We start from the raw sequence: 13,409 nt of genomic DNA, 5'->3' as shown, positions 1-13,409 counted from the left end.
ACACAAAACTACGCCAGGTCAGACCTAAGCCACTTGAGGTATTCGGAGCAAGAAGGGGGGGCGTGGCCGTAATCACACGCCGGCGCTCCTGCGCTTTTTCCCCTAGAGTCTATAAATATAGGTTTAGCATTGGGGTTCTTGGTCTTTGACTTTAGACTTCTGCTACTAGAGAAGGAGACACTGCCAAATTGTGCTACAGATACAGCAGAGCTAACTCCTAGGAGATTGGCCATTGGTCCAGGCTTAGGTACTTACAATACAATATAGAATATACCCAAATAATACTGCCACGTGATGACCACCACCATTACAAAAATATATTGTATGTATATCCTTCATTGATAATAAATAGCGACCACTATACAAATATTAATAATATTAACAATATTAACACTATACCAGGAGCAAATATAGCGATTCATATTACAGCCACAATGATAAATATTACTTCCATACAGTTATAAATAATACCTCTATAAAGTGATTAATAATACAGCCCTACAGTGATTAACATCATGATTATTGAGCAGAGGCAATCACCAATGATGGTTTTGGCAGGGAAGGTTTAGGATGATAAAAGGTATAAATCGTACCTGTCACCAGCTAAAAATTACATTCCTGTGACAGGTGCGCTTCACACATTGTATCATAACCTATGTTATGCTGATTTTAAAAATGTCTACCATCATTCTGAAAAATGTCAATAGTTTATTTTATATTACCTGACTCCCTACCAGCACCATATGGTAAGTCCTGGCGGAGGGCAGCTGCAGCCTGTGTGCCAGTGTCAGTCACCCCTCCCCATTTCCTTTCATGGGCATTTAGCAGGCAGGGGAGGGGGATGTTGTGGAGGAGAGAAACAATGCATGTGGAGAGAGAGGCACATAGACTTTCCCCCCCGGACAACATATGCTACTCGCAGTGATCCAGGTAATGTAAAATAAACTGCTTTAGGGTGAATTCACATAAATGTGTGCCCGCCGTAACATAGCACGGAGGGCACACGTCAGAGCACAGGAGAGGAGTGCTGCTCGCCCCTCTCAATAGAGATACATGGAGCATGGTGCCATAATACGGGAAAAGATAGGACAGCTATGTGTGGGAGCAGCCGGGAGGAGGGTACAGAGTGGCAGGACTGAATGTGGCAAGGAATGACAGAAAAAAAAAAGGTGAGTGGGGTTATGTATAGGAAGGATAGGATGAATTTTTGGTCCATGAAAAAAAGCAAAATGAGATTTATCAGAGTGGCTGAGGTAAAACTGTTCGAGTTGCCCATGAAAACCAATCAAAGCTCAGCTTAGTTTTATAAACAGCTGTGGGAACATAAATGCTGAGCTTTGATTGGTGGCCATGGGCAACTAAAACATTCCTGCTTTCAGAACCTTCTCATAAATATCCCTAAATGTGCCATATTTCACATGCACAACACTGCAGGGAGTGGGACAAACAGATTCCATGATTTCAGTGCAGAACAACTAGGTGGAGGCAGGGACTGGGCAACTATGATGCTGTTAGCCTGTTCCCTCCCCGCACAGTGTTCAGGTAAAAATGGGGACATTTATATATCTGGTCCCCATGATGTACTTGAGAGGGTGCCTGTGCCAGCATACTATCCCATGCAGTGAGAGAGCAATATAGAATAAAGAGGGCAGTGCACTCTAAAATATACTGTATTTCATACTGATGCCAGCAGTCAGAGAACAGGTAGAGGTACAAAGTGAAACTCACAGATGTTTCACACCTTCTAGTCCTTCAAATGATTTCTGTGAAATCCGCTGGATTTGATTGTTGTTAAGTAATCTACAAAGACAGAGGATAAAACCATGATGTCAAAAGATATATGACTGCCAATAAGCAATACAATAAGGTACTTACAGGGTATGGAGGGACGTCAACTTGTGGAGCACATCAGAGTTTATCTCACGAATACGATTAAAGCGCAGATCACTGTAGAAAAAGCACAAGGAGTACCAGAGCTATATTCATGATATCTTCTCCAATTCAGAATTCAGCTGGTTACCACAGGTGGCACCACTGAGAGGACAGACACTCATCACTACAACCTTGCATTGTGACAAGTGACATGTAGATCTTATGTGGTGTGTAGATTAAAGCACAACTACGATTTTTTTTTTTACAAATCAATATCTCTTGGGACATAGGACAAATTTGCTTTTACTACCGAGGTTCAGCAGTTTCTTGGCTATCCTTCTCATCATTTTTAGCCTGTCTCTACAGTAGCTGTCTTCTCAGGTTGTGCGGCTTAGGTCTGTGAGACCATAGCTGGTTTACACTAGAAGCTAGACAGATTCTAAATGCTAAAGAAGAGGGGCTGCTGCTGCTTCATGCTGACTCTGGCGTGGCGGGAGGGGGAGGTCATGTAATGTGTGTGAGCTTCTGGATGAAGAAGTCTCCAGCAAAGAATAGTGAGGTAGAAGGCCTCCCCTGTCCCATATCATTCCCTTATCCAAGTCTATAATTCTGTAGAACCTTCTCTGTATCTCTCTGCTTCTCAAGCCGTGTCAGATCCCTCTGCAGAAACCCTCCCTCTCCCGTCTTATGCTCTTAGAACACTTTTTACACAGCATGGAAATTGTTAATCCTTCGTGCTCACGCTGCACTGACTATACACTTCATGTACTACATGTTTTACTTGTTCCATGCTCCTCTATGTGATGGAAGCTGCCTATATAGTCCTCTGTCCTGCAGAGCTCAATATGAGCATTATTATATTTGTTTTGAATGGGGGAATCACATATGATAATTTGCAAAATATCATTATGCAATCAGCATTACACTTCAAATCTCTTATGGATCAGCACAGCAGTACAGAACTGCAGCGACACAATGAGAAAAAGAGTCAGGCTCCTAAAACCTGCAAAATGAAGCCAGATGAATTCTTAAACAGCTTTTTGTGCAACTAGAGGCGATGACATAATCCAGATAACTTTTGAATGCAGCAATAGAAATGGTTTGAGTAGATGTAATGTAAGCACTATCCTGCCATGGGTGTGCAGCCAGCCCCAGAAAATCCTTGCATCATTAAAGAACATCTAGAGACTTTTGTATGGAACACCAGCATCCAAACAAGGTTTCTGGGTGATCTGTCCAATCTTCAAGTGACTCAGTTGTTCTGGGAACATAGTGAACAAACAATCTGTGATCATCAAGGGGCACTTCATTGTGTCCAGACACAACTATGAACACATCATCAGGACTCAATTCTGTGCACTTTGTTACAAAGGCTGCTTTTATAGATAGGATAATTATATTATCCTCAAATACATACCAACATTGCTATATCTACCTATGTTGTTAATATCACAGACCAGCTGTAGGCAACTGATCCAGAGGTGGTAGCCAGAAACACATTGTGGCAGATTTATGAAAAGTGCAGAGTTAGACTAGACAGTATTATGCTGCATAAGATTCATGATGCTTGATGACAAATCTATCCTAGTTTAAGACTATCTAGTCATACTTTGTGGCTCCTATTAATTGGCTTACTTTTAGCCAGAAAACTCGGACAAAATTGTATTGGGTCAGCATCATTTTTGGCGCATGGACCTTACGGTGCAAGACCACACCCCTTTTTCATAGGTCACCCCCTTTTTGTCAAACTAGACATAGGAGTGCCAGAAAACTGTCTAAAACTCATTATAAATGTTGTGCAGAGGTTTTTTTAGTGCCAATTACGATCAATAAATCTTTCCCATTCTTTAAAAGACAAGATAAAGAACAGAATAGTTGGAGGTGGGTCTTGGCCTCCCAGTGGAACAAGGAACTAGTGCAGGAGCACATACAACTAAAAGTCATTGCACAATAGTATACACAGCAATGCCTAACATCGATCATCATCAGGAAAAGGGAAGATGAAAAGGATACAGTAGAGCACAGTTTGACATTTTCATAACACTGAGCTATATAGTATGATCTCAACATAAATCCTCTGATTAGGAACAGCCCCTGGTTCCTTGAAGGAACACTACAGTCAAAGCCAATTCATTGAAGGGAGGAACATGACTCTAGGTTCTAGCAAGGTTCAAGGAAAACAATTCGATTCAGGACCTGCACCATGCATTATTCAATGACTTCCTTGACTAGTGTTCCTTTAGGCTGCATTCATATTTTCAAGCACAATACAACAGCTGAGAAGATTTTTTCCCAATTACATTACTGCAAATGTTAACACATTATTAGCGCATGTGTTAACATCATGTTAACCCCTTAACGACCAGGCCCTTTTTCGTTTTTAGATTTTAATTTTTCACTCTCCACCTTCAAAAATCCACAACCTTTTTATTTTTCCCTGTAAAGAGCTCTGTGGTGGCTTATTTTCTGTGTAACAAATTACACTTCATAGTGACTATTTAATATTCTATGCCGTGTACTGAGAAGTGGGAAAAATTCCAAATGCAGTGAAATTGGTAAAAATAAATACATTTGTGCCATTTTCTTGTGGGCTTGGATTTTACGGCTTTCACTGTTTAGGATTTTTACTGTTTATTTATATTTATATTAGTTCTAGGTGATGAGATTTTTTCTAATTTATCTTTTTTTTACAATTTTTCAGACCCCCTTGAGTACTTATCTGATTGATCCTACCATACGCTGCCATACTACAGTATGGCAGTATATGGCAATTTTCCACATCATCTATTTGTCAGGCTTGCGGGTTGTGGATCCACTGGACCACTGCAGACGATGATTCAAGCCACTACCTGGGACCGTAGTCTAAGTGGTACCCGGTTTTCACCAGAACCTGCCGCAAAGCGGGTTAGACAAGCTGCGGCGTGGTACCCCCAGGTCGTTCCTCAGGTGTGACTTGTCTGCAGTGGCGGCCAAGGTTGAGGTACAAGAACGTCAATCAATCAATCTCGTGGTCAAAGTCCAGGCACAGGGTCAGGGCAGGCGGCAGAGATGCAACGTCAGAATTCAATCTGGGGTCAGCAATAGGAGGTCCAAGCAGAGGGGTACGGGAACACAGCACACAGGACAGCAGCACAGAGGATCACTGGTACACGGAGGGACGCAGGAGACACAGTAACGCAGGAGACACAGTAACGCAGGAGACACAGGAAGGCAGAGTAATTGCAGTAAAGCTTTCTCTCAGGCTGTGAGGCACAAAGATCCGGCAGGGCTTGCAGGAAGAAGCAGGCTTATATAGAATTGGGCAATATGGCCAGCGCCAATTAATGGCGCGCTGGCCCTTTAAATCTGGAGAAGGAGCCGCGGAGGGGAGCGAGCCGGGACAGGTGAGACGCGCTGGCGGCGCGCTGGCGGGTGCAGGGCAGCACAGGTGAGCCCGCGACCCGCGATATGGGTCGCGGGACCACCCGTGACAGTCCCCCCCCCCTTCGGCCTCCCCCTCCTCCTTGGCTGGAGAAATTTCTGCAGGAGATCACGATCGAATATATTGTCCTCAGGCTCCCACGACCTCTCTTCTGGCCCGAATCCCTTCCAGTCAACCAAGAAGAACCGCTTCCCCCTTACCATCTTAATGTCAAGGATCTCTTTTACCTCGTAGGTGTTGGTGGAGTCCGCCACTGGAGTTGGGGGAGGAATGTGCCGGGAGAAGCGATTCAGAATGACAGGTTTCAGCAGGGAGAAGTGGAAAGAATTTGGGATGCGCATAGTAGGAGGAAGGTGGAGTTTATACGCCACTGGATTAATGCGCTGTAACACCTTGAATGGTCCCCGAAAACGTGTGCCCAGCTTGTAACTGGGAATCTTCAAGCGGACATACTTGGATGACAGCCACACTTTGTCACCTGGAGAGAATATGGGAGGAGACCTGCGTTTCTTGTTCGCTTGAGTTTTTTAGCGGGCGGACGCCTGAAGTAAAGACTGACGAGTCTGTTCCCAGATAGTTTTGAGGTCTTCCACAGCAGGAACATCAGCAGACACGGAGAGAGGAAGAGGTGGTCGTGGAAGTCTCCCATAGACAATGAAGAAAGGAGTGGCACTGGCAGACTCAGAGTCCACGGAGTTGTAGGAGAACTCAACCCATGGGAGCAGAGTGGACCAGTCGTCCTGTCGGGCGGAGACAAAATGGCGGAGATAACAACCTAAGGTCTGATTAACCTTCTCGACTTGTCCATTAGACTGAGGGTGATACACTGAGGAAAAGTCCAATTTCACCTGAAGTTGGCTGCACAGAGAACGCCAGAACCGGGAAACAAATTGAACACCACAGTCAGATATTATGTGCCGGGGAAGACCATGAAGCCGAAAGATGTGAGTGAAGAACAGACTGGCAAGGTGAGTACCTGACGGTAGACCTGGCAGTGGAACAAAATGAGACATTTTGGAGAACCGATCAGTTACCACCCAGATGACAGTATTTCCAGAGGAACAGGGAAGGTCCATGACCTTCCACGGGCAACTAGGTATGGGCAACGGCATCAGGAGACCGCCAGGTTTGAGGCATGATGGTTTATTACAAGCACAAGAGATGCAGGTAGCCACAAAATCCCGTACGTCTTGGACCAGATTCGGCCACCAATAATAACGAGAAATGAGAGCGCTGCACCCCAGGATGTCCGGCCACACGAGAACAATGTCCCCAAGTCAAAATCTTCTTCCAAAGAGCAGGTTGGACATAAGTCTTGCCAGGAGGGAGCTGCCGGAGGTCTGCTGGAGCAGCCGCAACCAGCCATTCCGGATGGATGATATGCCGAGGAACCGGTTCTTCCCCAATAACATCACAGGCACGTGAGAGGGCATCTGCCTTGATGTTCTTCTCAGCTGGACGAAAATGGATCAAAAAATTAAAATGTGAAAAGAAAAGGGACCAGCAGGCTTGTCTTGGATTGAGACGTTGAGAAGTTTGGAGGTACTGGAGATTCTTGTGGTCAGAATATACACTGACTGGGTGACGAGCGCCACTCTTCCAAGGCAAGTTTAATAGCCAGGAGTTCCCGATCTCCTATGGAGTAATTCCTCTCAGCCGCAGAGAAGGTTCTGGAAAAGAAACCACAGGTAAGTGTTCTGCCTTTGGGCCCTTTCTGAGTGAGCACAGCTCCAGCACCCACGGAGGAGGCGTCAACCTCAATTTGGAAGGGTTTCTCTAAATCTGGCCACGTCAGAACAGGAGCAGAGGCGAAGGCAGACTTCAGTCTTGAAAATGCTTCCTCCGCAACTGGAGACCAGTGTCTGGGATCAGCACCTTTTTAGTTAGGGCCACAATGGGAGATACGAGGGAAGAGAAGTGAGGAATTAATTACCGGTAATAATTTGCAAAACCAAGGAATCTCTGTATGGCACGAAGTCCCACTGGGCGAGGCCACTGAAGTACCGCAGACAACTTGGTTGGATCCATCTGTAAGCCTTTATCGGAGATTATGTATCCAAGAAACGGAAGACTCTTCTGATGGAATTGGCACTTCTCCAGTTTAGCATAGAGACGATTGGCTCTTAGGCGCCTAAGAACTTGCCGTACATGCACTTGATGAGACTCCAGATCAGGAGAAAAGACCAAGGTGTCATCTAAGTAGACAACGACACAGGTGTATAGCAGGTCCCTTAAAATGTCGTTCACGAATTCCTGAAACACTGCAGGCGCATTACACAGTCCAAAGGGCATTGACCAGGTACTCAAAGTGCCCGTCTCGGGTGTTAAAGCCGGTCTTCCATTCATCGCCCTCCCGGATGCAGATAAGATTATAAGCCCCTCTAAGGTCCAATTTAGAGAAGACTTTAGCTCCACGGAGGCGGTCAAAGAGTTCCGTGATTAAAGGCAATGGATACCGGTTCTTTATTTTCACCTTATTGAGGCCCCGATAGTCAATGCAGGGATGAAGAGAACCATCTTTCTTGGCCACAAAGAAGAAGCCGGCACCGGCAGGAGAAGAGGATTTGCGGATGAACCCCTTCTGTAGATTCTCCTTGATGTAGGCCAACATGGCCGCAGTTTCAGGCACGGACAGCGGGTAAACTTGACCTCGTGGCGGGGATGTTCCTGGCAGCAGTTCAATAGGGCAATCGTATGGACGATGCGGTGGCAAGGTCTCCGCTTGCTTTTCAGAGAAGACCCTTCAGAGACTTGAGAGACAAGGAGGAAGGTATAGTAGAGGCTGGACGGAAAGCCCTGAGACAGCGGTACTGGCATCCAGGACCCCAGCGAAGAACCTCCCCAGTCTGCCAGTTAAGAACTGGTGCATGTCTCTGCAGCCAAGGAAGTCCCAATAGGACGGAGGAAGTGGAGCGGGGAAGTACGTAGAAAGACAGTCTCTCCATACGCAGGGCACCAACTTGCAGACACAGTGGTTCAGTGCGATACTGGACTGGATCAGAGAGAATCTGACCACTGACCGAAGAGATGACCAGGGGCTTGTCAATGCGGATCACTGGATTGTGATGCTGCGAGACCAGTGCAGCATCCACAAAATTTCCTGCAGACCCGGAGTCCAAGAAGGGACATACTTGGAACTGGCTGCTCGTACCAACGCTGAGGAGCACAGGAATGGTCAAACGTGGAGAAGCTTCGCACACACCTTGGGACGCTTCTCCCAAGAACCCTAGGTGGTGGCATTTCCCGAACGTTGGGGACGGACAGGATACGTCCTGATGAAGTGTTCAGGACTCGCACAATAGAGGCAGAGGTCTCCCTGTCGTCTTCTGTTGCGTTCCTGGGAAGAGAGTCTAGCTCTGTCCACCTCCACAGGCTCTTCGGCAGAAGTTACAACCGGTGACTGGAGCGGCCTCTGGAAGACAGGAGCCAGGCAAGGAAGACGTCTTGGACGAGCTTGAGGCTGCTCGAGGAGAGACTCTTCGGGGCGCTCTCTAAATCGCACGTCTATCCGGGTGGCCAGAGAGATTAGACCACTCAGAGTGGACGGCAGATCACGAGTGGCCAGAGCGTCTTTAACATGGGAGGAGAGTCCCTTTTTGAAAGCTGCAGACAGGGCCGCGTCGTTCCAAGAGAGCTCCGAGGCCAGGGCATACTCTCCAACAGATGAATTGCCCTGACGCAGATTCAACAACGCAGTCTCAGCAGAGGAGGCCAGTGCTGGTTCTTCGAAAACAGATCAGAATTCTGCCAGAAATGCCGAGAGTGTAGCAGTGACCGGGTCGTCTCTGTCCCAAAGCGGAGTAGCCCAGGCCAGGGCTTTCCTGGAGAGGAGGCTGAGGATAAATGCCACCTTGGAACGCTCCGTGACGAATTGGGATGGTATTAAGCTCTATGTGTAAAGAACACTGGGTGATGAAGCCCCTGCATAGCTTGGGATCCCCGTCATACTTGCCGGGCATAGAAAGACGTAGCCTGGGTCTGGTAGCAAGAAGGACAGCCGGAGTAGCAGGAGTTGCAAGAACAGCTTCAGGGACCTGTTGCTGATGCTGGGTAGTTAGCAACTGTTGCAGCATGGCGGTGACTTGCTACAGCTGTTCGCACTGTGCGGCAATCTGCCGGGATTGATGCATCACAATCGTGGCAAGATCAGGCCGACTGGGAGACGGAACCTCAGCGGGACCCATGGCCGGATCTTACTGTCAGGCTTGCGGGTTGTGGACCCACTGGACCACTGCAGACGATGACTCAAGCCACTACCTGGGACCGGAGTCTAAGTGGTACCCGGTTTTCACCAGAGCCCGCCGTAAAGCGGGTTAGACAAGCTGCGGCATGGTACCACCAGGTCGTTCTTCAGGCGTGACTTGTCTGCAGTGGCGGCCAAGGTTGAGGTACAAGAACGGCAATCAATCTGGGGTCAGCAACAGGAGGTCCAAGCAGAGGGGTATGGGAACACAGCACACAGGACAGCAGCACGGAGGATCACTGGTACACGGGAACACGGAGGGACACAGAAACGCAGGAGACACAGGAACGCAGGCTAATCGCAGTTAAAGCTTTCTCTCAGGCTGTGAGGCACAAAGATCCGGCAGGGCTTGCAGGAAGAGGAAGGCTTATATAGAATTGGGCAATATGGCCAGCACCAATTAGTGGCGCGCTGGCCATATTGCCCAATTCTATATAAGCCTGCCTCTTCCTGCAAGCCCTGCCGGATCTTTGTGCCTCACAGCCTGAGAGAAAGCTTTACTGCGATTAGCCTGCGTTCCTGTGTCTCCTGCGTTCCTGTGTCCCTCCGTGTTCCCGTGTACCAGTGATCCTCCGTGCTGCTGTCCTGTGTGCTGTGTTCCCATACCCCTCTGCTTGGATCTCCTGTTGCTGACCCCAGATTGAACTCTGACGTTGCATCTCTGCCGCCTGCCCTAACCCTGTGCCTGGACTTTGACCACTAGATTGATTGATTGCCGTTCTTGTACCTCAACCTTGGCCGTCACTGCAGACAAGTCACGCCTGAGGAACGACCTGGTGGTACCATGCTGCAGCTTGTCTAACCCGCTTTGCGGCGGGCTCTGGTGAAAGAGGGGAGCGAGCCAGGAGCCGGGCCAGGTGAGACACGCTGGCGGCGCACTGGCGGAGGCAGGGCAGCACGGGTGAGCCTGAGACCCGCAATAGGGGTCACGGGACCACCCGTGACACTATTAAAGCGTGCAAATCACACATTGTAATAGATAGTGTTAAAAAAAGACAGCCTCGGGTCTTTGTCTGTCAGAGCATTAGATTGCCGCTCCCCGATGACGTCACGTGGTGTATCGATCGAAGGGTTAATACCTGCCTATGTTACCAATGGGTGTTTACTGCAGCCGGAGCCGATGCGTGTTAAGGGGTTAACATTGTGTTTTGTAACACAAATGACAACACCAATGTAATTAGGAAAATATCCTCTCATCAGCTGTTGTATTGTATTTCTAAACATATGTAAACACTTGAGAATGCAGCCTCAACCTCCTTCATCTGGGAAAACTAGCACCTAACAGGCTAAAAGACAACCTAAGATCTTCATCTACTAATTAGAAAAATAAAAGAAAGTGCTACTTTTCCGAGCATATGGATAGTTTCTGTAGGGCTGTCAAAAGTGGACAATTCTCATCTATTCATTGGCCATTTTGCAGACCCAGGATGCAACACAGCTATGAAATAATACGAGAAAAATGAAATTGTGCTCACCCCCCCAATTACAGGATCAGGGTTAGGAACAGAGCAGAGAAGATTACATGTCTGACTGTAGAACATATGCAAATCACAATGGCTTGCTCTGAACAAGAATTTCAAGTGACGAAATGAACATTTCCAGCCACCTTACGTCATGCATTCTTTTACATACTTGGCCTCAGGACACAAAACAATCAAGTCCAATGTCAGTGGGCGTCTGTATATTATCTAGATCACTTAGAGAGGACAACTGTGGGAATTGTTAGGGTCCAGAGCGCACGTTTCTAAACTACAGTCCTGGTGCAAGGAGTCAATGAGCAGGGACTATAAATGCAGGACATAAGAAGTATGACCATCTTTTGGAGACTGGAATGAGGGAGTGGTATTACAGGGAAAGAAACGGTTATTCGAATTGAAATGGATGAAAAACTATGCACAAAGTTAATGCCTTTGATGTAGTTCCCTTTGTATAAGAACGTAATTTATGTTTCTGACGACACACTGCCTCTTTATAACGTGAATGGTGTGGGATGTTACATATGACGTCCAGTAAGCAAGATTCTACCTGTTTCCTATAGATGTACACCAATAACATGAATACAATTAACAGAGCTGACTTACAGTATGGTGGTCTGGACAGGGACATCTGGGATGGAGTCCAGCATCAAATGCATGCATCTGACAGTGGTCCTAAAACACAGGCACCTGCTGGGGCACCCCACCCCCTGCTGGAGTGGTACAAGAAAGAGAAGAAGTCCATATAATCCCCACTGCATGTTCATAACCGTGTTGTCCCACGGTCTGATCAGTCAGGATCCTGAGGCTTAAAAACCTCTGTAGGAGGGAGCAGAGAACATGTGTTTCTTGTTAATATCACTCACACCCCTCTGCCCAAAACATGTTCCCTCCTTCTGAGTTCTGTGCAGCGCTTCATATTCTACTTTGCCCTTGGAGTGATGTCAAGTCATTTACAAAGACAGTCAAACAGACCTCCTGGAAAACATGGAAAAGGTTCTGCTTAAGTCTGCGCAATCCTATACTATGGCCACTAATGATGCTTTTATCTATCTAAATGAATATAGACAGGTGGTGTATGTGTGTGAGATCTATATACTGTATATGAAACAAATCTCACCATTTTATGTTGTTGCTTTCTCTTTGCATTTATACTTGAAGTAGCTGAAGAAATAATCAACTTCTGCATCTGCTGCCTGCAGATTCTTGAATGCCATGAGGCACAGACATACTAAGTGCGCACCCTCGCTTGGGGTTTGTATTGCGTTTATAAAACCCTATGAAAATGCATATACTTTTACATCGAAACGCAAGCGTGTTTTACATTGTGTAAATGCAAGAAACGAGGTGCTTGTTGATTTGGGCCGGGCCCGCCCCCTGTGCACTAGCGTCACGTTATGAATGGAGTGCTAGCGGAACGTGTGACCACGGCCTTAAACTGTTTCACAGCTGCCTACACTTCTAGAAATTAATTAATGTAAATAGGTTCAAAGCAGCCAAACGCATGCTTTTCAATGGTCCAAAAACGGAAGTGTGGCATCAACCTTTGCTGCACTCACAAGTTCAGTCTGGATTGGGTTTAAAAAGGGGCTTGGCTGATCTCTCCCCGTTCTGACTGTTTGCTCCCCCTAGGGGTGGTGTCACACGTTCTGTAACGGAATCAAAGCGCACTGGGGCGGCCCAGCAATCAGCGCCCGGTATCTTGTATTGTGTAAATGCAGGACACCTGGCGCCGATTGCCGAATGCACGTGTTTGCATATAAACGCATATGCAATCGGATGCGGGATGACCCAGTGCGCTTTGATTCAGTTGCAAAACGGAATCAAAATGCTAACGTGTGGCATCACCCTAAGGGTGGTGGCACACGTGGCCTTTTGAACCCGTTTTTAAGCAGTCCGTTTGAAAACTCATCCGCCTTTGTCAGTTTTTCCCAATTATCATAATTGGGGGAAAACGAACAAAAACAGATGGTGTTTTCAAAAAAACTGATGCGTTTTCAAAAACACATGTGTTTTTAAAATGCATGCGTTCAACGGACTGCTTAAAAATGCCCCAAAAATGGGTTCAAAACGCCACGTGTGCCACCGGTGATGTCACACGTGGCGTTTTTAGTCAGTTTTTATGCGTGGGTTTTCAGACTGTTCAGATAATTGGGAAAAACTGACAAAAACAGTAAAAAACACAGTTTTTTAACTGGTTGAAAAACAGACTAAAAATGCCATGTGTGTCATCAACCTTACAGTCCCGAAATGTACAAATTCTGGAGCACTTTTTCTTAGGCTACATTCACATTGGGAAAAAAATTACAACAGCTGGGAGATTTGCCCAATTACATTTCTTTTCACATTTGCATGTACAAAACACCAATACTAACCAATGTTAAACACCATATTAACA

The 13,409-nt window shown here is 46.7% G+C and overlaps 1 protein-coding gene across 1 annotated transcript in view; it reads right to left on the bottom strand.

The window, feature by feature from the left end:
- LOC140064219 (peroxidasin homolog) overlaps window positions 1–11,845 on the bottom strand; it is a 40,602-nt gene extending 28,757 nt beyond the window's left edge. Inside the window, exons 1-3 of the mRNA XM_072110895.1 lie at window positions 11,618–11,845; window positions 1,876–1,947; window positions 1,729–1,800 (exon numbers count right to left, since the gene is read on the bottom strand). Of these exons, the coding sequence (XP_071966996.1) occupies window positions 1,729–1,800; window positions 1,876–1,947; window positions 11,618–11,778 (305 nt within the window). The 5' untranslated portion in view covers window positions 11,779–11,845. The remainder of the gene's footprint in view (window positions 1–1,728; window positions 1,801–1,875; window positions 1,948–11,617) is intronic.
- Window positions 11,846–13,409: the final 1,564 nt, after the last annotated feature.

The sequence above is a fragment of the Engystomops pustulosus genome, chromosome 6, assembly GCF_040894005.1.
Source record: "Engystomops pustulosus chromosome 6, aEngPut4.maternal, whole genome shotgun sequence".
NCBI lineage: Eukaryota > Metazoa > Chordata > Amphibia > Anura > Leptodactylidae > Engystomops > Engystomops pustulosus.
Note: the sequence above shows the minus strand (reverse complement) of the source record. Positions and strands in the feature narration are given on the sequence as shown.